The sequence below is a fragment of the Phyllobates terribilis genome, unplaced genomic scaffold, assembly GCF_046119375.1.
Source record: "Phyllobates terribilis strain yellow unplaced genomic scaffold, ASM4611937v1 Scaffold_8__6_contigs__length_399053987, whole genome shotgun sequence".
Classification (NCBI taxonomy): Eukaryota; Metazoa; Chordata; class Amphibia; order Anura; family Dendrobatidae; genus Phyllobates; species Phyllobates terribilis.
The window spans coordinates 362,977,233-363,002,300 of NW_027362768.1; the positions used below are offsets into that span (position 1 = coordinate 362,977,233).

Consider the following 25,068-nt stretch of genomic DNA (forward strand, 5'->3'; position numbering starts at 1 on the left):
AGGAAACTTCCAGACATTTAAAGGGACGGTACAAGGTTTATTTAAATAATGCTATTGTCGTTTCTCACCATTTTCAGGATCTCTGCTACATGTCATATTCCTGTTTAGACCCTGGAAATATTTTCTGACCTCAATGCAATCCACAGCTGAGGGTTTGCTACAATTGTATCCAGTTTTGACAATCCTCTCTGACCTAAACTGGACTCCAGCCAGATGAATTTTACCTGCACTGATACATTGTAGCAAAGTATCCTGACAATGGAGGGATGTAAGTGCAACACATAGGTTGGATCCATAGATGACATTCATGTGGCTTCGCATAGCAATCACAACACAGAAAACAATGTCAGGAAATGTAAAAGTCACCAAAACTTCCAGTATTCACAGGACATCACTTAAAGGGGTTGTCCACCTTTCGGGCTTTTGTGGTTGGGGCTAAAAATCATTTTTGCAATTGGATTTCATTAAAAATGTTGCATCTTTTGGCTTTTTTGTTTTTTGCACATTCAACTTTGATGTGGTCTGTGGTCCTAAATCAGCTGAGAGGAGCTCAGAGAAAGACAGATAAAAAAGTTATGAACTCCTCGTCAGATCGTGATAGTGCGCTCACTGACAGATTCTCAGTTAACTCATTCTGCAGCCAGCAATCGTTAGTGCAACACAGAGTCTGCAGAATGTAAACGTTGCTAGATTTTTAATGACACCCAATGATTTTTAGCCCGAAATACATATATTTAGATAAAAAAAAGGCCTCCAAAGGTGGACAATGCTTAAAGGGGTTGTTTTTATTAAAGGGATATTACCATGTTATACATTTATGGACCTGAATCTGTCTTGAGAACAACACCCCCACCGCGCACTGATGGCAGTGGTTAGGTGGTCGGATATCCCGCTCATAGCAGGGGGTCTCGTGTGCATTAAGGTGGGAGACGAGGAGTCTGGACAGGTCTGACCTCTTGCTTTATTCCTAGGGGGAGAATCTGGACCTGGCTATTACCAAAGAAGAGATGATTGCAATGATCGGGGATGGAGTTTGCACAGTGAAGACCCTCACAAGTAACCACCTGTATTGTGAACCTCCCGAAAAGCAACCGACCCCTCGTTACCCATCCAAGAGAGAAGGCGTGGACTCCCTGCCTGAATTTACAGTAAGGAGCTGCGCTCATCTCTGTTTCCTGGATATCACCTTGATCAGACCCCCATAGACATCGGGGGTCCAAGCTGTTTAAGAAAATAAGGGGAGCCAGATGTGGGACCCCCACCACCCATCCAATACTGATGACCAAGTTCGTTGATCGGTCGTCTATATTAATTGCACCAATAATCCCTTTAAACTTCCCACATTTCCTACAGTGCAAATCACCAAATCAAACACTACAAACAATGGGAGATTTCAGCTCTGAAGGCTGTGGAATTGTTAATGCAGCTCTAGACTGTAACACATGCTGTAAAGTCGCATCAGTACAGGATAAGAAACCCAAAATGCATTTTTCCCATAAAGATGTGACTCGCATACGGTGATTTTTCCCCTAGGTGCAGATTGGAGGAGTCGATCTGGTCCTCGGGAAGGTCCAGTATGACACGGAGAGTCAGCTCACGTTCCCGCTGGAGGCTCAGATCAGCTTGGGAGTTGGGGCTTCATTTGTGGCTCTGATCGTTCTCATCATTGTCCTAATATACAGGTAGGTCCGATCCGACCCTCCTAATATAGGGGTAGAGGAAGCGCACAAAGATGTGTAGTGAACGTCTACCATCTGCCTTACTAAATAGATGGCAGATTCATCCCCTTAATATTTTCTTACTTCCCAGAGGTCATGTTTTTTCTGATACACTGCTCCAAATCCGCTGCATAGTCATAGTTGTAACATTCTCCCCGCCTGCAGCCACCACTAGGGGGAGCTCACATGTTTTTTTAAGTAACCCTTTGTTACCCATGTTCCTTGTGACTCTCAGGAGGAAAAGCAAGCAAGCGCTGCGGGATTACAAGAAAGTTCAGATTCAGCTGGAAAACTTGGAAACTAGCGTCAGAGATCGCTGCAAGAAGGAATTTACAGGTAATGTCAATGTCCTATTGTTGGTGGAATATTTGGACTGTTTAGAGGAAACGGGTCATCAGAAAAAGACTTATTTATTAGTTTTCTGTTTAACATAGTTTGCCGAAAAAATCTTATATACAGGGTGGTCCAAAAGTAGGTGGTTTAATTGTCAGTTATGCTTGTTTTAGTAAATATAATTTTATATATAAATCAAAATAAATATTATTATTTTCTGTCCACCCACTTCTGGACAACCCTGTATGTGATGTATATGTATGTGTGTGTGTGTATATATATATATATATATATATATATATATATATATATATATATATATATATATATATATATATATAATATATATCATTATTATTATTTTTTTAATAATTATCATTTGAGAATACCCTGAAATCTTGCAATTTCCATTGACCTAGTAAACTGACACCACATATTCTTTAGAGATCATTTCCTCAGCTGACATCACTGGCAGGATTACTATGAAGAGTACTACTTTATATATTGATGACATGGATCCACCAGTCACGATAGGTGATGTCACAGCTCACCTCCTCCTCTTGTACAATGACTGATAACACCTCTATATACAGTAGATAACACAGGATCCACCATTCACAATAGGTGATGTCACAGCTCACCTCCTCCTGTACAATGACAGATAACACCTCTTTATACAGTAGATAACACCGGATCCACCTTTCACAATAGGTGATGTCACAGCTCACCTCCTCCTGTACAATGACTGATAACACCTCTATATACAGTAGATAACACCGGATCCACCTTTCACAATAGGTGATGTCACAGCTCACCTCCTCCTCCCCCTGTACAATGACTGATAACACCTCTATATACAATAGATAACACAGGATCCACCATTCACAATAGGTGATGTCACAGCTCACCTCCTCCTCCTCCTCCTGTACAGTGACTGATAACACCTCTATATACACTAGATAACACCATCGTCATGTAAAGGTTAGTGATCTATTTTCTTTGGCTTTCACAGATCTCATGACGGAGATGATGGATCTCACCAGTGATCTGGTCGGCACCGGGATCCCCTTCCTGGATTACAAGTCTTACGCTGAGAGGATATTTTTCCCTGGTCACCGGGAATCTCCGCTGCACAGAGACCTGGACGTTCCGGAGGGTCGGAGACAGACGGTGGAGCAGGGTTTAGTGCAACTATCGAACCTCCTCAACAGCAAGCTGTTCCTCACCAAGGTATGAAGACGACGAGTTCCCAACCTAAAGTTTCTGAGCGGTCAGTGGCTGTGGTCTCCTCACCATTGTGCTCCTCCGTCACAGTTTATCCACACTCTGGAGAGTCAGCGCACCTTCTCGGCCCGTGACCGCGCTTACGTGGCGTCTCTCCTTACCGTCTCTCTTCATGGGAAGCTGGAATATTTCACGGATATCTTGAAAACGCTTCTCAACGACCTCGTAGAACAATATGTCGCCAAGAACCCCAAGTTGATGTTGAGGAGGTGAGGAACGCGGCCGTTCAGAGACAATTGGGGTCTTCAATTCTGCAGGGAAATGTAGTTTTACCAAAGTGAATACCAAACAGTTTAGATTTACTTTTTAGTAAAATTCCAGGCAAATTTTGATTTGACTCAAACTAATTCACTCATCTCTTGTATTGTTTAATGTTGACCATTAATATGAATGGCCGCCGGGCTGGGTCTACCAGAACTGGCTCATAGAACAAGAAAAACAGGTTCTTCTCTATGGCTGCCTCTGTCGTGCCACCTGTAGGAGGGAGCTACCCTGTAAGTCAATGTCCGACACCTCAGTCAGTTTTCAGGACTTGTTACAGATGACCGGTCACCAGGTCAAAGGTTGGCAGCTTTAGCTTTTTTATTTTATTCCCGCTGCTCCCCTGAGTATTACGGCTTTTGTTTTCTGTAAATCCGCCATATGGTTCCAGAGATATGGGCCTTTTTATTCAGTAGTAATTTTTATGGTCTTTACTAAGGGGGCGTGGCTCGCAGGGTAATTATGCGGAAGATCCTAAAGACCCGCCCCCGAGGATCCTGTGAGCTAAATAAAAAGCCCCATATCTCTGGAACCATATGGCGGATTTACAAAAAAACAAAAACCAGAATACTCAGGGGAGCAGCAGGAATAAAATAAGTGCAAAAACTGGACACTTTTGACCTGAGGAGGGGTCATTTGCAAAGGCTAAGACAATAACGTATAGGGTAGCTACCTCCAATAGGTGGCACTAGGGAGACCATTTTCTTCTTTCCCATAATGCATTGCCTGCAGGTCTCCCTAAAGAGAAGCAGTACCCCCAAAGCTATGGCAGTAAGCTCATTATATATTGGTGTCTGTTTCTAGGACTGAAACTGTGGTTGAGAAGCTGCTGACCAACTGGATGTCCATCTGCCTTTACTCTTTTGTGAGGGTATGTCTGAGAAATTGTAAAGGGCTGAGTGCAGGGGTGCAAGTGCCAATATTAGGGTCACTGTATATGACTTATCTCCCCATTCAGGATTCGGCAGGAGAACCGCTATATATGTTATTCCGAGGCATCAAACATCAAGTAGACAAAGGTCCAGTAGATTGTGTGACCGGGAAAGCCAAGTATACGCTGAATGATAACCGCCTGCTGAGGGACGACGTGGAGTACAAGACCTTGGTGAGGACGGGAGTCACCTGGGGTGTTAAACTAATTTAGGGGAGCCTATAAGTTTTATTATATTGAGGTGAACGCTCTTTGCTTTTTGTAGACGCTGAATGCAATTACACAACCCACCACTGGGAGCATTGTAGAAGATGAAGGCCAAGGCGTCCCCGTGAAGTTACTGGACTGTGATACCATCACCCAAGTCAAAGAGAAGATCCTGGACCAGGTTTATAAAGGGACACCCTGCTGTCTTCGCCCCTGCCCGGAAAGCCTTGACCTGGGTGAGTCCGACATCTGCTGTACTTGGCTTGTAGGGTCCAGAAATATCTCCGGTCCTAATTGTCTGCTCTTATTTTCGCAATAGAATGGAGATCGGGGTTGGCCGGACACCTTATCCTCTCTGATGAAGATCTAACATCGGTGGTTCAGGGGTCGTGGAAGAGGATAAACACCCTGCAACATTACAAGGTGCGGACCCGAAGGAGTGTTGGTGGAGATGAGCAAAATAAATCTGTAGCAAATCAAGGGCGCTACGAATTTCCCCAAAACTTCAAATCCAACAAAGTGGAAGCCAAGATGGCCGTGAAGGGCTTAAAATACTAAAATGCATCATGCTGACCTGTCCTTACGCCGCCTCCACTGCAGCTTCCCGGTCCTCCGCTCCGGTCTCTGGTTCTTCCGGGTCTGAGGCCATTAACTGGCTTCAAGTCTTCACAGGAGGGGTCGGGATGTACGTCATTGGACTGATGTCATTGGAGTTATGACCAGAGATTGGGAATTAAGGGTCCCATTCATTATTGTATTTGCGCCTTTTTTTTGTATAGTTCTTACAGTTTTTCGTTTGTGCCTTTTTTAAGTCTATTTTATATCTTTTCGCCTTTTTTTTGTTTGTTTTTATTTTCGCCATTACAGACACTACTTTTTGACTTTCAGATACCTGCAGCCGATACATCAATTGCGGCTTTTTAAAAAGTTGCAAAACTTTTACGCAAATGTACTCCAGTGCGCCCCCCCCCCATCCCATCCCCACTTTAGTTATTTTATGCACTTCTGGAATTTTTGTTCAACTTTTGCTACAATATTTTCAGAAAAACTTACAAAAAAGATGAAAGATAAAAAATGCCATTTTTTTTATTTTGCGCAATTTTGAAGGATTTGGAGCAAAAAAAAAGTCAATGAATACCACAAGACGAAAAAAAATAAAGAGGGGACTTAGGAAGAAATGCAAATGTTGAATCGAGCCATGAGACGTCTTCTCTTTCGATTTTAGGTTCCCGATGCAGCAACTGTAGCTTTGGTTCCACGACTGAGCAAACACATCCACCCGGAGAACCATGATTATATCCCAGGAGAGAGTGAGTTACTTCATCTAGTTTTCTCTTTTATATTCTTACACCTTGTGTACCGGTTCACCAAAAGCTCAATTGGCCACAACTATGCCGCCCTTATGACTCGAGACCCCCATACACATGCATACTCGCCTCAGCTGAGCGTACATATATTCCCAGTTATCTTGAAATGATAATTGGGCATATTGAAATCCAACATGCCTGATCCTTCTCTCTCACCATCACAGAACATTATTACACATATAGGTTAGCCGGAGCCATTGAAATTGTGCATGGCACCCCCAATAAAGAAAATTATATAATAAATGCAGAAAAACAAATCCAGTAAATAAAAACATGGTATAAGGTAAAAGAAACTTCTTGACGCTTTTCTGGCATCAAATGTAATATCTGGTGTTTTACACTAAGAAAATAAAAAGTGATTGACATACGGCGTACTATAGAGACCTTAAATAATCCCGTAATATACGGCACAGAAGGCAAAACTGGCAACAAGTGATGAAGAAAAGTAGAAAAGTGCAAAGCGGAACAATAGAAGTAGGGGAAAAAAACATTCGGGTGCAGGAAAACACTAATGAATGTAAAAGGGATACAAGCTGCTTCATTATTTAGGGGGTAATGTCCTGACAGAGGCGGCAACGGAAAAAGAAATCGCTGTTAGGAAGAGACTAGTGTTGAGCGAGCACTAAAATGCTCAGGTGCTCGAAGCTCGGGCCGAGCTCACCGTGCTACTCGGGTGCTCGACCCGAGCAACGAGCCCAATGTTAGTCTATGGGAGACCCGAGCATTTTTGCGGCGGCACCCCTGGCAGTCTTTTAAAAGCCTAACAAGTGCCCAAAACGATAGTGACAGTGCTCAAAAGACATGGGGACAGCATGGGGATCGCCCCAGGAAGCATTTCTGACCCCCAGGTCATTGCTGTCAACAACGTGGTCAGAGGTATTAAGCCACTTTTACGGACTCAAAATAAAACGTTCAAAAATTAAACTGAAACTGCTTTCCTGTGAAATATGTTAAGAAAGTTCCTTTCCAGGCTAAAGACTTGTGTATAAGGTAAAATAAATAACCCCCCAAAAAAATACTCCTCCACACCTTGGGCTATGTTCACAAGTAGCATTTTTTATGCGTTTTTGCACTTTTGTATTGCTTTCAACCGTGACAAATGCATTCACCGGGAAATGTCATTTTAACATTTTACAACCTTATCTGGCCATGTGCTGTGTGACACATGCATACAGTGCTGAAAAGACATGGGAACAGCATGGGGAAGACCCCTGGAAGCATCTCTGACACCCAGGTCACTGCCTAAAAGTGTGCCCATCAGAAGTGATCCTTGCCGCATCAGAAGATGCAGACTTGCAACTATCCCCGTGCAAGTCCTTGTCCCAGGGCAGTGTTCAATTGTACCTCCCCCATTCCTTGCAATGCAAGCGCAAATATGCAGCCAACCAAAACCCACACACTCGCAGGCTGCAGTACCATACTGCTAGCTTTCACTTGAAATGGGGCCTTTTAGTTTGGAGGAAGTCAAAGCTGGCCACTACCTCATGGCTGCTTCGGCAGCGAGGTATTGTCACGCTGTCTCTGTATACTGGAGGTAGGAGGCCTAAGCTGACCCTAAGCTGGGGCCCTGACTAATCCCTCAACCTGGAGGTACTGTTAAAGGTACAGAGGTCCAGGCCGCCAGCGTAACCCCTACCTCCTGAAGATCCCTGCACCTCAGTAATCTAGTCCTGAGAAGGACCCCGATCACAACCAAAGGGAACAAGAAATAATATGCCCAAACACAGTATTTAGACGAACGAGACAGTACAAGGGAAAAACCAAAACCACCTTGCATACAAACAACTTCTCAACTACAACAGAGGGAAAACCAACGGGAAGGAGATAAATGATAAAGCGACGAAAGGGAAAAAACACTTCCAAATACACTTATCTCAGCAACTCCAAACACCACGATCCGCTCTGTCAGTCTGAATGAAATGCTGTGTTTGGGCATATTATTTCTTGTTCCCTTTGGTTGTGATCGGGGTCCTTCTCAGGACTAGATTACTGAGGTGCAGGGATCTTCAGGAGGTAGGGGTTACGCTGGCGGCCTGGACCTCTGTACCTTTAACAGTACCTCCAGGTTGAGGGATTAGTCAGGGCCCCAGCTTAGGGTCAGCTTAGGCCTCCTACCTCCAGTATACAGAGACAGCGTGACATTTTCACCGACCCCTCCCAAACAGACCAGCAGGTATATGAAGGAGTCTAACTACAGAAGTATTGATTGCAGCTGGGCGAGGCTGGACCTCATCTAGCCCAGAGAGAGAGAGAGAATTAACTCCCTCACTGCCGAGAAACACAAAGCACCAACAAGTCAGCTGCGAGAAGTCAGGCTGTGTACTCGTGACGATCTTCGTGGCAACACACCCGTGACAGGTATCCATACTCAGTCCCCAGCCGCCCGGCGGCCGGGTGTCCAGCCTCGGTCCCCAGCCGCCAGGGGGCGGCCGGGTGTCCATACTCTGTCCCCAGCCGCCTCTATTTCTCCTGTTACCTTCCCACACACTTTTCTTAGCCTGGCCTGCTTTAGGGCAGCATTGGATGAGCCCACCAGAGAACCAGACTCCTCCTGTGGGCCCTGGCTTCTCCATCAGGGGAGTTGAGAGTGCCAAGATGAGGAGCATGATGGAGATGATAGAAGTTAGCATCTGCTTTGTTTTCTTGGAATGCAAGCGTAAGTGTGCAGCCTGCCACCCACCCACCCCCAGGCTGCAATGCCATACTGCTAGCTTGCTTGCACTTGAAATTGGGCCTTTTAGGCATCTGGAGGCAGACGCCGGCCACCATGTCATGGCTGCGGCGGCAGCCTGGTATCCATACTCAGTCCCCAGCCGCCCGGCGGCCAGGTGTCCACGCTCGGTCCCCAGCCGCCAGGGGGCGGCCAGGTGTCCATACTCGGTCCCCAGCCGTCCCGCGGCCGGGTGTCCACACACGGTCCCCAGCCGCCTGGGGGCGGCCGGGTGTCCATAAACGGTCCCCAGCCCGGCCTGCTTTAGGGCAGCATTGGACGAGCCCACCAGAGAACCAGACTCCTCCGGTGGGCCCTGGCTTCTCCATCAGGTGAGTTGAGAGTGCCAAGGTGAGGAGCATGATGATGATAGAAGTTAGCATCTGCTTTGTTTTCTTGGAATGCAAGCGCATGTATGTAGTAGCGGCTAGGCCTGAGGTGATCAGCGTTTTGGGGCATATCCTACCTCCTCTGAGGATTGCTGGATGTTTTCCTGCTACTATCCCAGTTCTATGACTCCCGTTAAAACAAAGCTTCAGGTGATAAATGATGGATGAGGTGGTGGCAAAGGAGAAAGAGCAGGAGGAACAGGGACCATTCACATCAATATCAGGCCAGTCAACCACACATGTCTTGTAGGATATGTTTCTGTACCAAAAGGAGCGGTTCGGCTAAACAGTTATAGGGCATACAGTGAGTGCAATGCCTACCAAAAATTTAGAGCCACTTCAGTGCCCCTTGGAAATGACATGGAGGTCAGAGGGCCTTAACTAAACCTTTTTTTCCATTTATAGCAACTGGGTCTCCTGTGCACTGTTGGCCTAAGCAGTGAATGGAATGCTTTCCAAAAATTATGAGGAACTGCAATGCCCCTTGAAACAGACGTGGATTACAGCGTACTAAAAACCTTCTACCCATTATTGGGAGTGGGTCTCCCTTAGTGTCGCCTATGCATTGAAAAGCAAAAGCTGACTAAAATTAGGAGGAAATGCAATGCCCGTTGGAAGAGTCGTGGAGGTCGCAGTAGCTTAACAAGACGGTTTTAATGCCCCTTGGAAGAGACGTGGAGGTCGCAGTAGCTTAACAAGACGGTTTTAATGCCCTTGGAAAAATGGTGGAGGTCACAGTAGCTTAACAAGACGGTTTGAATGCCCCTTGGAAAAGTGGTGGAGGTCGCAGTAGCTTAACAAGATGGTTTTAATGCCCCTTACAAGAGCCATACAGTACAGCATCTTAAAAACATTATTCCTATTATTGAGGAGTGGGTCTCCCATAGTCTTTGCTTATGCCTTTCAAGCAAAAGCTGCCAAAAATTAGGACGGAGGAACTTGCAATGCCCCTTACAAGAACCATGCAGTACAGCATATTACAAACATTATTCCCATTATTGGGGAGTGGGTCTCCCACAGTCTTTGCTTATGCCTTCCAAGCAAAAGCTGCCAAAAATTAGGAGGAAATGCAATGCCCGTTCGAAGAGTCGTGGAGGTTAGAGTTAATTAAAAACAACATTTCAATGCCCCTTGGAAGAGCTGTGGAGTTCAGAGTGGTTTAACAAGACGCTTTTAATGCCCCTCGGAAGAGACGTGGAGGTCCCAGTAGCTTAACAAGACGGTTTTAATGCCCCTTGGAAGAGACGTGGAGGTCCCAGTAGCTTAACAAGATGGTTTTAATGCCCCTTGGAAAAGTGGTGGAGGTCACAATAGCTTAACAAGACGGTTTTAATGCCCCTCGGAAGAGAGGTGGAGGTCGCAGTAGCTTAACAAAACTGTTTTAATGCCCCTTGGAAAAGTGGTGGAGGTCACAGTAGCTTAACAAGACGGTTTTAATGCCCCTTGGAAGAGACATGGAGGTCGCAGTAGCTTAACAAGATGGTTTTAATGCCCCTTGGAAAAGTGGTGGAGGTCACAGTAGCTTAACAAGACGGTTTTAATGCCCCTCGGAAGAAACGTGGAGGTCGCAGTAGCTTAACAAGACTGTTTTAATGCCCCTTACAAGAGCCATACAGTACAGCATCTTAAAAATATTCCCATTATTGGGGAGTGGGTCTCCCACAGTCTTTGCTTATGCCTTCCAAGCAAAAGCTGACAAAAATAAGGACGGAGGAACTTTCAATAATGGCAACACGGACCACGGTCACCCTGGTGGTATAGTAGTGGTGGAGGCTGAGGATAAGGAGAAGAACATAAAACAGCCGAAATGAGGAAGTGTATACCCATGTGTGGGTGTGAAGCGGTGCATGTGAATACACCTCCCGAAATAACACCGTGGATTTGACTTTATGTTACTCTGCTGTCATTTGGTGGTGATGAGAAGTCTGGCCCAATCCAGCCCTTGTTCATTTTGATAAGGGTCAGCTTGTCAGCATTGTCAGTTGACAGGCGAGTGCGCTTATCAGTTATAATTCCCCCAGCGGCACTAAAAACACGCTCCGATAACACGCCAGCGGCAGGGCAGGCCAGGAGCTCCAAGGCATACAGAGCGAGTTCATTCCAAGTGTCCAGCTTGGAAACCCAATAAATAAAAGGCACAGAAGAATCATGGAGGACGCTGGTACGGTCGGCAAGGTACTCCCTCACCATCTTTTGAAACTTTCCACTCCTTGTGAGAGTACCCTGCACCTCAGGGTCTGTCCGAAGGGAGGGTCTGAGAAAACTGTCCAAGAACGTTGACAGTGTTCCCCTGCCTCTGCTGGATTGGAGTTGCGTCTCTCTCGCATGTACGCCTTGGTTGGGCAACGAACTATGACCTCTGCCACTAGCGTGTTCAGATGGGAATTTTTTTAACAGTTCTGCAGCAAGGGCCTTCTGGTACTGCCCCATTTTTGTAGACCTCTCCACCTCAGGAATAAGAGAGTGAAAGTTCTCCTTGTAGCGGGGGTCTAAAAGTGTAACCAACCAGTAATGACTGTCACCCAACATTTTGACAACGCGAGGGTCACGGTTAAGGCAGCGTAACATAAAGTCAGCCATGCGTGCCAGACTGCTAACGGGCAAGACTTCCATGTCCTCACCAAGATGACGACTGACCATGCTCTCCTCCTCCTCCTCCTCTTCCTTCTCCTCCTCCTCCCCCCTGTCCTCAGGCCACCCACGCTGAACCGACGGTATGACAGTTGTACAGGTACTACCGTCTACAGCGCATGATATAAGCTCCTGTTCTTCCTCCTCCTCCTCTTCTCCCTCATTGTCCCCCAAGCTGCGGCTTCTTGATCCATCTCATCATACTCTGGCTGCAATGCCTCCTCTTTAATTCTCTGCAGAGAGCGTTGCAAAAGACCGACAAGTGGAATGCTGACGCTAATGATGACGTCATCGCCACTCACCATCTTGGTGGAGTCCTCAAAGTTTGTCAGGATGGTACATATGTCAGACATCCAGGTCCACTCCTGAGGTCTTATGTGTGGAGTCTGACCTGAATATCGACGGCCTTGTTGCAGCTGGTACTCCACAACTGCTCTCTTCTGCTCACAAATCCTTTGCAACATGTGGAGGGTAGAGTTCCAACTTGTGGGGACATCACACACCAGTCCGTGTGCCGGAAGCTGCAAATGCTGCTGCAACACAGCAAGGGCGGCGGAAGCTGTAGCCGACTTGCGAAAATGAGTTGACAGGCTGCGTACTTTGACGAGCAGATCTAGCAACTCGGGGTACGATTTAAGAAACCGCTGAACCACGAGGTTAAGCACATGAGCCAGGCATGGTACGTGTGTGATCTCACCTCGCCTCAGAGCCGCCACCAGGTTACGGCCATTGTCACACATGACCATGCCTTTATGTAGGTTCAGCGGTCTCAGACACAGATCTGCCTGCTCTTTCACAGCTGTCCACAACGCACAAGCAGTGTGAGGTTTATCACCTAAGCTTATGAGTTTCAGCACAGCCTGTTGCCGCTTGGCGGAGGCAGTACTGCAGTGCTTCCAGCTTGTAACTGATGTGGTGATATCTGAGATGGAGGCTGAACATGAGGAGGAGGAGGAGGAGGATGATGCGCAGGAGCTGTACACTGTGGGGGCAACTCTGACTGACATAGGACCCGCAATCCTCGGTGTGGGGAGGATGTGTTCCGTCCCAAGGTCCGACTGGGTCCCGGCTTCCACTATGTTTACCCAGTGTGCCGTCAGGGAGATTTACCGTCCCTGGCCACAAGCACTTATCCACGTGTCCGTTGTCAGGTGGACTCTTCCAGTAACTGCGTTGTTGAGGGCACGGCTGATGTTTTGGGACACGTGCTCGTGTAGTGCGGGGATGGCACACCGGGCAAAATAGTGTCGGCTGGGGACCGAGTACCGAGGGACGGCCACCGCCATAAGGTTGCGGAAGGATTCCGTCTCCACCAGCCTAAAAGGCAGCATTTCCAACGCAAGCAGCCGTGAAATGTGCGAATTTAGGACTGTGGCCTGTGGGGCGTTAGCTGCGAATTTCCGCTTTCATTCAAAGGTCTGGGATATGGACAATTGAACGCTGCGGTGGGACGTGGACGTTGATGCTGTTTCTTGAGAAACTGCCATAACAAGTGAAGACTGAGAGGAGGGGGCATCTTTACATGCAGTATGGACAGGGGATTGCCTTGCACACACAACAGGGGGTTCTATTGCACGCACAACAGCGGAAGAAGCAGTGGTGACATCCGCTGACACTGGTCATGGACCCTGGGGTTCACCCCACAAAGTCGGGTGCTTTGCTGCCATGTGCCTGATCATGCTGGTGGTGGTCAGGCTGGTAGTTTTGTCACCCCTGCTGATGCTGGCATGGCAGGTGGTACAAATGGCCTTTTTGGGGTTATCAGCAGAGTCTTTAAAATAATTCCAGACTCTGGAAGACCTACCAGTTGTACTGGCAATGTCCCTCGTGTTGGTGTTACGGGGAACTGTTGCCTGCCTTCTGTGTGCGGCCACCACACTGCTTCTTCCTGTCTGTTGGGGTACTCTGCCTCCCTCCCCCTGTGTGCTGCTGGCCTCACTCTGCATCTCCTCCTGCCATATTCAGTCAGTTACTAGATCATCCACCACCTACTCCTCTTCCACTTGCGCACCACGATCCTCCTCCTCACTTCCTGGCAATTGTGTCTCGTCATCGTCCACCTCTTGTGACAGATTGCCAACGTCGACTTCCTGTGGCCGTGGCTGTTCAAATATTTGGGCATTGCTACATGGGATCTCCTCTTCCACCACTTCAAGCGGAGCAGGCAAGAGGCACAAATCTGGAAATGGACCAGTGAACAGCTCTTCAGAGTGTCCAAGTGTGGGATTAGTTGCTGTCTGACTACACTCGGCATGGTGGGAGGAAGGAGCATCAGGGTGAGGAGGAGTATGCGGTCGAGACTCACGGCTACTAAGATTTGACCGTGTGGAAGACAGACCGGAAGTGGTGGTGCCCAGGTAACTGGAAGTACTATCTGCTATCCAATTAATAACCTGTTCACACTGATCAGTTCGCAATACTGGTGTTGTTCTGTGCTTCCCTAGTAATTCGGTCAAGAAGTGGGAGCGAAAGATGTGGCTGTTGGTTGTGGCACATTTTCACCTTGGCCATGGCCCCGTCCTCTGCGCACACCATCACCAGAACGTCCAGTTCCACGTCCCTTGCCACGCGCCTTGCCCATTGTAAAGGAAGTAAAATAGCTTACGCTCGCACTATCAATGGAAAAAGGGTAATAAAAAGTAGATTAGAACCGTGGAAGAGGAAAACCACAGTTCTATTTCTCTGGCCTACACCCGACTCTTTTAAACAATCTGAACAATCAGGGAGAAACTATTACTGTTTTTCTTTACGGAAAAAATACCAAAAGCTGAATAATAGAGATTTTTTACCGTGGAATGGCAAAACCACAGTTATTGTTTACTGGGGTATACCAGACTTTTTTAAATAGATATATTTGCAGCTGAACAGTGAGCGACACACTCAAACTGTTTTTTTTTAGGTAAAAATGGCCCAAAAGTGGATAATACAGAGGTTTGAACCATGGAACTGCAAAACCACACTTCTATTTCTCTGGCCTTCACCAGACTATTTTCAACAGATATATTTGTGTCTGAGCAATCAGGAGACACTATTACTGTTTTTCTTTACGGCAAAAAATGCCAAAAGCAGGATAATACAGAGATTTGACCCGTGGAACTGCAAAACCACAGTTCTATTTCTCGGGCCTACACCAGACTATTTTCAACAGATATATTTGTGTCTGGACAATCAGAGAGACCTTATTACAGTTTTTTTTTTTACGGCAAAAAATGCCAAAAGCAGGATAATAGAGATATTTTACCGTGGAACGGCAAAACCACAGTTATAATTTGCTGGTGTATACCAGACTCTTTTAAACAGATATATTGGTGTCTGAACAATAAGGAGACACTATTACTGTTTTTCTTCACGAAAAAAATTCCAAAAGCTGGATAATAGAGATTTTTTACCGTGGGACGGCAAAACCACAGTTATAATTTACTGGTGTATACCAGACTCTTTTAAACAGATATATTGGTGTCTGAACAATAAGGAGACACTATTACTGTTTTTCATTACGGCAAAAAATGCCAAAAGCAGGATAATACAGAGATTTGACCCGTGGAACTGCAAAACCACAGTTCTATTTCTCGGGCCTACACCAGACTATTTTCAACAGATATATTTGTGTCTGAACAATCAGGAGACACTATTACAGTTTCTTTAAGGAAAAAATACCAAAAGCTGGATAATAGAGATTTTTTACCGTGGAACGGCAAAACCACAGTTAGAATTTACTGGCCTACACCAGACTCTTTTAAACTGATATATTGGTGTCTGAACAATCAGGAGACACTATTACTGTTTTTCTTTACGGCTAAAAATGCCAAAAGCAGGATAATGCAGAGATTTTTTACCGTGGAACAGCAAAACCACAGTTATAATTTACTGGTGTATGCCAGACTTTTTTAAATATATATATTTGTGGCTGAACAGTGAGCGACACACTCAAACTGTTTTTTTTTTAGGTAAAAATGGCCCAAAAGTGGATAATACAGAGGTTTGAACCGTGGAACTGCAAAACCACACTTCTATTTCTCTGGCCTTCACCAGTCTATTTTCAACAGATATATTTGTGTCTGAACAATCAGGAGACACTATTACTGTTTTTCTTTATGGCAAAAAATGCCAAAAGCAGGATAATACAGAGATTTGACCCGTGGAACTGCAAAACCACAGTTCTATTTCTTGGGCCTACACCAGACTCTTTTCAACAGATATATTTGTGTCTGAACTGTCACAGACACACTTTTTTTTGGGGGGGGGGGAGGGGGACACCAAAAGGTTAATAAGACGGGTATTTGTACAGTGTGAAGGAGGAAAAAAAAAAGAGGATTTAGATGAAAAAAAATGATGATTTTTCCTGGCCCCCGAGACCTGGAGCTAAGTCCAGAAATTTCAGCAACAGGAGCACACAGGACTGTAATGCAGCGTTTGCTGGTATAACCACTGTGTCTCCTATACAGCCTGCCTGCCTGGTATCTGGGATGGATATTAGTCCTGAGAAGGACTGTTTGTTTTATCTGGCAGCCTTTACAGACCCTACACTAACTATTTCGCAGTATAAATCTCTCTCTAGCTCAGCAGCGCTGTCCCTACACTGGCTGATCCGGAGCGACTGTGTCCAAGATGGCGGCGCCCGGTTTTAAATACTCGAGGTGACGCTGTGCGGCCAGCCAATCACTGTAATGCCCACAACCAACATGGCTGCGGCATTACAGTGACTGGTTGGCAATCCCTGCATGTTCATTGGCTCTGTAAAGAGCGCCAAACATGCAGGGCGGAGACCCGAGCTCCCGCCCAAGTAACCCGGAAATGCTCGGTGCTCGCCGAACATCCCGAGTAGCGTGATGCTCGGGCGAGTACCGAGCAGTGTCGAGCATGTTCTCTCAGCATTAGAAGAGACACATTGGATTTTAATCCTAGACCTAAAACGCTCGAAAGGCCTGAATCCCAGAAATGATACATTGTTTATTTATTAAATATAAGGACTATAGTCTTGCTGATATTTACAGTAAGATTACATGTGCATTATGTGGCGGTAAGATTACATGTGCATTATGTGGCGGTAAGATTACATGTGCATTATGCGGCGGTAATATTACATGTGCATTATGTGGCGGTAATATTACATGTGCATTATGCGGTGGTAATATTACATGTGCATTATGTGGCGGTAATATTACATGTGCATTATGTGGCGGTAATATTACATGTGCATTATGCGGCGGTAATATTACATGTGCATTATGTGGCGGTAAGATTACATGTGCATTATGCGGTGGTAAGATTACATGTGCATTATGCGGTGGTAATATTACATGTGCATTATGCGGTGGTAATATTACATGTGCATTATGTGGCGGTAATATTACATGTGCATTATGTGGTGGTAATATTACATGTGCATTATGTGGCGGTAATATTACATGTGCATTATGTGGCGGTAATATTACATGTGCATTATGCGGCGGTAAGATTACATGTGCATTATGTGGCGGTAATATTACATGTGCATTATGCGGTGGTAATATTACATGTGCATTATGTGGCGGTAATATTACATGTGCATTATGTGGCGGTAATATTACATGTGCATTATGCGGCGGTAATATTACATGTGCATTATGTGGCGGTAAGATTACATGTGCATTATGCGGTGGTAAGATTACATGTGCATTATGCGGTGGTAATATTACATGTGCATTATGCGGTGGTAATATTACATGTGCATTATGCGGTGGTAATATTACATGTGCATTATGTGGCGGTAATATTACATGTGCATTATGCGGTGGTAATATTACATGTGCATTATGTGGCGGTAAGATTACATGTGCATTATGTGGCGGTAATATTACATGTGCATTATGCGGCGGTAATATTACATGTGCATTATGCGGCGGTAATATTACATGTGCATTATGTGGCGGTAATATTACATGTGCATTATGCGGCGGTAATATTACATGTGCATTATGCGGCGGTAATATTACATGTGCATTATGCGGTGGTAATATTACATGTGCATTATGTGGCGGTAAGATTACATGTGCATTATGCTGCGGTAACATTACATGTGCATTATGTGGCGGTAATATAACATGTGCATTATACGGTGGTAATATTACATGTGCATTATGCAGTGGTAATATTACATGTGCATTATGCAGTGGTAATATTACATGTGTATTATGCGGCGGTAAGATTACATGTGCATTATGTGGCGGTAAGATTACATGTGCATTATGTGGCGGTAATATTACATGTGCATTATGCGGTGGTAACATTACATGTGCATTATGCGGCGGTAATATAACATGTGCATTATACGGTGGTAATATTACATGTGCATTATGCAGTGGTAATATTACATGTGCATTATGGAGTGGTAAGATTACATGTGCATTATGCGGCGGTAAGATTACATGTGCATTATGCGGCGGTAAGATTACATGTACATTATGTGGCGGTAAGATTACATGTGCATTATGTGGCGGTAAGATTACATGTGCATTATGTGGCGGTAAGATTGCATGTGCATTATGCGGCGGTAAGATTACATGTGCATTATGCGGCGGTAAGATTACATGTGCATTATGCGGCGGTAAGATTACATGTGCATTATGTGGCGGTAAGATTACTTGTGCATTATGTGGCAGTAAGATTACATGTGCATTATGTGGCGGTAAGATTACATGAGCATTATGCGGTGGTAATATTACATGCGCATTATGTGGCGGTAAGATTACATGCGCATTATGTGGTGGTAAGATTACATGTGCATTATGTGGCGGTAATATTACATGCGCATTATGTGGTGGTAAGATTATATGTGCATTATGTGGCGGATTTATTTTAAAACTTCACCTTCACTTGTGATTGGTTTTACATTGATCTGTTACCTTGTTACACTCTATGACTATGGGCATTGGAAACACCACAGGTTTATTTGATCAGATACCATTTAACCATTTAATGAATTTGAAAGAACTTTTATTATATTTTTTGTACGGAGAAGTGGACGTACCGCACTCTTTTTTTTTTTTCTGCAAGCCTCATCCTGTTGGGCAACAGTTGGTCGTGTGCCCATAATTATATGACCCGAATCTTTACACATGATGAGAAGTGAATAATAGTAGGGGTCTATGTGGAGGACCACCCTATATGATGTCCAGATATAAACAGATGGAACCCTGTGTATCTCAGTCTTTTCCGTTTTAGAGTTAATTCCTGCCCGCAGATCGTCCTTGGTTGGGTCCACACCCAGGAGCGGGGCAGCGGTGCCGACCCCCGAGCCTCCGTACTGCCCAATGTATTGATAACACAACGGCTATTTATCTGTATTAGACAAGAAATGTAGTCTTTCTTTTTTCAGAGACCCCCATGCTGGAGGATGCTGATGAAGGGGGGATCAAACTGTGGCACCTTGTAAAACCCACAGAAGAGCCAGAGTTACCAAAGCACAGAAGAGGGAGTTTACGTGACAGGGAGCGGGCGAAAGCCATCCCCGAAATCTACCTGACACGTCTCCTGTCCATGAAGGTAAAATGAGGAGGAGATATCATATAGTCATATCAATGAGTTCTAGAATAAGGGTCAGCAAAGTGCAGCCCTAGAATTATCAGCCTACAGCTCTCATGGCATGCTGGGAGTAGTAGTTTCTCAACAGCAAGAGTGCAGCAGGTTGTTGACCCTTAAAGGGGTTTTCCACCTTTGGGAATATTTTTTTTAATGCATGTATTCTGGGCCAAAAATCATTTTTGCAATTGGTTTTCATTAAAAATTTTGCACCGTTTGGATTTTACAGGCTTTATTTCCCTGCACCTTCAACTTATATATTTGGTCTGTGACCATAAATCAGCTGATAGGAGCTCAGAAAAAAAAAAGACAACATTTAGATTCTCTCCTAACAAGACCATCAGAACAAGCTCACTGACCGTTTCTCAGTTAACTCATTCTACAGCCAGAGGAACCCAGAGGCTATAAAAGGCAAAAAGTGTCAAATTTTTAATGAAACTCGATTGCAAAAATTAATTTTAGCCCCAAATACATGTAAAACATTGTCTCCAAAGGTGGATGACGCTCCATGGCAGGATATTTTGTTGGGTTCCCTATACTATATATTGATTTTATCGCTCCGCAGGGCACACTCCAGAAGTTTGTGGATGACCTGTTCCAGGTTATACTCAGCACCAGCCGTCCAGTGCCGCTCGCCGTCAAGTATTTCTTTGATTTGCTAGATGACCAGGCGACGCACTATGGAATCAATGACCCAGAGACCATTCACATCTGGAAAACCAATAGGTAAAAATATAAAGAATAAATTAGAATAAAATCTGTACTGAATCTCCCTCCTTTGTCACTGGGTCATTTTAAAGTCTATCGCTCTGCACTTATTATTTTAATGTATCTTTATAATGGTCTAAGATTCATTTTTTTCTGATACAAAGCTCCAAATCCCCTGCATAGACATAGAGGGGAATGATACCTGCAGCCACCACTAGAGGGAGCTCTCTGTAGACTTTTACGCATTGAGCTCAATAAAGCAGAATGCAGTGAGCTCCCTCTAGTGGTGACAAATAGAAATGTATTTATTTTAGTTTATGCAGGAGATTTGGAGCTTTGTTTTAGAAGGAGAATGCTACAGCTGATATAATGATGTATTAAAAATGAATTAATACAGAATTGTAAAAGGGAAATGTAATAAAACACGGTTGGATGTGATGTCCTTGTGGCACTTACATGGTAACTTTTTTTTTTGCAGCTACTTTGAGAAACTGAATTTCTTTTTTTTTTTCAGTTTGCCTTTAAGGTTTTGGATCAACATAATCAAAAATCCGCAGTTTGTGTTTGATGTTCAGACCTCGGATAACGTGGACGCCGTGCTGTCTGTGATTGCTCAGACCTTCATGGACTCTTGCACCCTTGCTGATCATAAGCTGGGCCGGGTAAGTGAAGAACTAGATCCTAACAGAGCTTCAGAGCTGAACTCGCTGGTCCGTACCCTCTTTATTCTCAGAGTCGTTCTTTTTTTCCTGCAGGATTCCCCCATAAATAAGTTGCTGTATGCCCGGGACATCCCGCGGTACAAGCAGATGGTGGAGAGGTGAGCCTGAGGATTATCACATCGCCCCCTACTGTCTTCTTGTCATTAATCACCGAGCTATAAAAGTGTCTCCTATTCCAGATATTACGCTGATATCCGACAGACCATCTCCGCCAGTGACCAGGAGATGAATTCCGCGTTGGCTGAGCTGTCCAGGGTACGGCTCCATTTATCTCATGCACATGACATAAAGTGAAGGTTTTCCTGTTAAAAGGATTGCATGATCTTTCATTTTTTAAGTGGGGTACTCACCATTGAAGTAGTGGAAGGGGCTTTACATGACATTGTCAAAACAAAACTTCCATTATCTGCCACCAGGTGGAACTCACTGCATACACCTTTTGCTATCTGTATGCATCTGTGTGCTACTAGCTCCCCCTAGTGGTGGCCTCTTGCCTGCAGAATAACAGCATTTATCAAGTTTGAAAAATAGACGGATTCACATTAGCGGAAAATTGACAATGTTTTCTTGTAATATCCATTATAGCTGCATCCATAGTCTGTCCTTGGTAAATATATCGACAGTTTGTATAAGGAAAATATACATAATCTAATAGTCTTGGAAATAATAATAATTATTCACATATAATAGAAAATTCCAGTAAATGAGCAAGAATCATTTGTTTGTCAGAGGGTCAAAAAGTCCCGGTCTCTTGGAGTACTGTCACCACGCCTAAGGTGTGCCAGATGAGTTTTATCAAGCAGATTAGTATAATATCTGTATTAATACTTTTACTACTTCTGGTCTAATTGGAACATTTCATCTCAAGTTTGCTTTCTTTTTTTTCCATTTTTAGAATTGCTCAGGTGAACTTAATTCACTGGTGGCTCTTCATGAGCTCTACAAGTATATTAATAAGTACTATGACCAGGTGAGTGGCCTTATACATTGTAGTGTATTATGTTATTGGAGCCTTGCACCACCAGGTGGTAGCAGAGAGTTGTAAATGTGATATTTCTCAACAGCGGCTACTTTGTGGGATGTGAATTTCAGTCTCTCTTTTTGCTTTTAACCCGGAAGTTGATTTTTTTTTTAATATATATATATATATATATATATATATATATATATATATATATATATATATTATTTTCTGTTATCAATAGAGTTGAAAAAAGAAAAAAAAATTAGAAGAACCCTGGACCAGTAGCCATGTAGTCAGTAGTCCGTGGCCACCAGACAAGTGCCCTGCAAACCTCCTCTTACGTGTCGGCATCACCAGCTCTCCTTCTCATTAATAGGTCCGTCTCTCCGTTATCAGTGCAGTATTATGCACAATTGACGTCTCGCCAGACCTATTAATCAGAAGAGTTACATTGGAGGAGGTTTGCAGGGATCTGGTCCAGCGGCCGCGGACTATAAATGTGGCCATGGGGGTCACACACTGGTATTAGTGGCCCAGAGAAATCGCAGCCTCCATGAGTGATCATGTCTCCAATTCTGAGAACCTGTAATTATATCTATATAAATAATAGTCATTTTTTTGTAAAAGCTTCACTTATATTACATTCTGCATTTATTTATTTATGTGTCCTAAAGTTATCTCCCTTTTTAATTCCTCATATTTTTTTTAATATATTTTAAAACTAGAGCTCCAAAACTCCAGCAAAGACCAAGTAGGAATCTGGATACCTGCAGCCACCACTAGAGGGAGCTCACTCAATGTTAATTTATCATCGAATTTAATGTATAAATTGGATGCGTTGAGCTCCATCTAGTGGTGACTGCAGGCAATGCTGATCTCTTCAGATCGTGTTCAGTATATACCGTATGGACGGTGAGAACAAAGACAGGGCACTTAAAGAAGTTGTCCTCTTTCAGATAATGTTCTTCCCTGACTGCAGTTTGTTAAAAAAGAACAAACTGCGCTGTACTCACCTTCCCTGGGTCCAAAAGCGAGAATTTTTGTTTCTCCAAAGGTCATATAGTCACGGTCTCTTGGAGTACTGTCGCCACAGCAGATAACTATTCTAATACCAACAATACTTTTACTACTTGGTGGATTCAGGAGATCAGTCTGGTTAGAGATGCCCTTTAAGATCAGTAATAAGCTCCTTTTCTCCCTGGCAGATTATTACAGCACTGGAAGAAGACTCCACAGCCCAAAAGATGCAGCTCGGATACAGACTGCAGCAGATTGCAGCCGCCGTGGAGAATAAAGTCACCGACTTGTGACCGAGACACATGGACGGTCCTTCTTATGCCCGAGAATAATAGGTTCTTGCCAAGAGCGGAAAGATTTTTATAAAATCACCGTCGCTTTAGTGCCCTGCCTCTGAGACGTGAGCGGCCTCGCGGCTCCTTGTCACATTCCCAAAAGAATGGCGGATGGTTAAAAAAAAAAAAAAGATTATTTTTTCTATGAAATTTTTTTACACTCTGAACTTTGATATAGAAGAATTTGGGCCCCATCGATGGGGGGTCGTTCTGGCGTCCTGCATGTTAATAGGGAGCAGGAGATTTTATCTTCACGTGTGCCAAGTCCATCATCTTCAATGGAAGTAGACACAAGGCAGACTCTAGATTTCTGGCTCGAAAGCATGTTTTCTTCACTAGCCTTCTGAGAACGGATTGGTGAACTTGTCGGTTCAGATTTGCGTGGACTGTGGTGGCGGTCCTATAGGCTGGTCCCTGGGGTGGTCCTATAGGCTGGTCCCTGGGGTGGTCCTATAGGCTGGTCCCTGGGGCGGTCCTATAGGCTGGTCCCTGGGGCGGTCCTATAGGCTGGTCCCTGGGGCGGTCCTATAGGCTGGTCCCTGCGGCGGTCCTGTAGGCTGTCCCTGGGGGGCAGTCCTATAGGCTGTCCCTGGGGGGCGGTCCTATAGGCTGTCCCTGGGGGGGGCGATCCTATAGGCTGGTACCCGGGGGGGCAGTCCCGTAGGCTGTCCCCAGGGTGGCAGCGGTCCCATAGGCTGTCCCCAGGGGGGCGGTCCCGTAGGCTGTCCCCGGGGGGGGGGGGGTCCCGTAGGCTGTCCCCAGGGGGGGTGGTCCCGTCCTGTAGGCTGTCCCCGGGGGGCGGTCCCATAGGCTCTTCTCACTGATTGAACTTAATGGACACGTTGTATCACCTGTCGCATGACCTTCTCCTACAAGGACACAACTATCCTGGAGAGGTCTCCAGTTCGCACTTCTCCTTCATTCCTGCCTTTTTTTTTTTTTTATTTCCACCTAGAATATTATTTGATTTTTTTAACAATTGTAAAGCTGATTCTATCAGAGAAGTATAATTTTATTACTTTGTAGTCGCCATATTTTTATTCGCCTGTTCAGAATCGTTCGTCTATTCCTAACAGAAGTAAAAAGTCTTCCTTTTGCCGAGTCCAAGCAGCCGAGCCGCATTTCATCTGGTGCCCTCCTGAGCTGTTTGCAACAGATAATCATCAGAACTGCCAAAAGCAGACCCTAAAACCTGCAGTGCCCCTATGACAACACTTCCTATCCCATGCTCCCGACCATTTAGTCTTGGCAAAAATGACATTAGCTGAGTGCCACACAGGACAGGTAGAGCAGCTGAATTCATTTTCTGCTCTTACACACCCTTTTTACCACCCTTGGGCCAATTTCCCTTTCCTTGGTTAAGGCCACGTTCAGACGATCAGTATTTGGTCAGTATTTTAAATCCGTATTTGTAAGCCAAAATCAGGAGTGGAACAATCAGAGGAAAAGTATAATAGAAACACGTCACCACTTCTGCATTTTCTCCTGATTTTGGCTTAGAAATACTGATGTAAAATACTGACCAAATACTGGACATGTGAACGTGGCCTTATAGTGCATGTTCTGCATCGGTTTCCTCCACCCAGTAGCAAACCTACAACTTGGTTTTGTCTCCAAAGCTGTCTTTGGGATACCTTCCCCCTTGTACAAGTCTTGGGTCAGGAAGTGTTGTCTTAGGGACATTGCTAAAGAGGAGGTGTGGACATTGAACTTGTAGATTAACTTTTTACAAGAATAAACAATGCACCTAAAATAAAAAAAATAAAGGGACTTTGAAAAAGGTCTTGGTATGAAAAAAATCTCCCGTTTTGTGTATACAGCTCCTATGTGCCTCCATGCGTATAGTATAGTCCGTATGCAAATTGCCTCTTCAGAGAGGAACTCTATAGTGCCACCTGTTGGAAGCATAGTCCAACACTTTCATTATCAAG

The 25,068-nt window shown here is 44.8% G+C and overlaps 1 protein-coding gene across 4 annotated transcripts in view; it reads left to right on the forward strand.

Moving 5' to 3' along the window:
- Positions 1–23,815, forward strand: part of PLXNB1 (plexin B1) — a 152,999-nt gene extending 129,184 nt beyond the window's left edge. For 2 of the 4 annotated variants that reach the window (XM_073644781.1, XM_073644783.1), the window contains exons 22-38: positions 972–1,148; positions 1,534–1,682; positions 1,954–2,054; positions 3,064–3,281; positions 3,366–3,544; positions 4,401–4,467; positions 4,555–4,701; positions 4,793–4,970; positions 5,054–5,157; positions 5,960–6,044; positions 19,174–19,355; positions 19,957–20,117; positions 20,614–20,761; positions 20,855–20,919; positions 21,001–21,076; positions 21,717–21,791; positions 22,991–23,814. In XM_073644781.1, the coding sequence (XP_073500882.1) occupies positions 972–1,148; positions 1,534–1,682; positions 1,954–2,054; positions 3,064–3,281; positions 3,366–3,544; positions 4,401–4,467; positions 4,555–4,701; positions 4,793–4,970; positions 5,054–5,157; positions 5,960–6,044; positions 19,174–19,355; positions 19,957–20,117; positions 20,614–20,761; positions 20,855–20,919; positions 21,001–21,076; positions 21,717–21,791; positions 22,991–23,095 (2,217 nt within the window). In that variant the 3' untranslated portion in view covers positions 23,096–23,814. Of the gene's footprint in view, positions 1–971; positions 1,149–1,533; positions 1,683–1,953; positions 2,055–3,063; positions 3,282–3,365; positions 3,545–4,400; positions 4,468–4,554; positions 4,702–4,792; positions 4,971–5,053; positions 5,158–5,959; positions 6,045–19,173; positions 19,356–19,956; positions 20,118–20,613; positions 20,762–20,854; positions 20,920–21,000; positions 21,077–21,716; positions 21,792–22,990 lie in introns of all 4 variants that reach the window. The other 2 variants (XM_073644782.1, XM_073644784.1) reach the window with 2 other exon arrangements.
- The last annotated feature ends 1,253 nt before the right edge of the window (positions 23,816–25,068 follow it).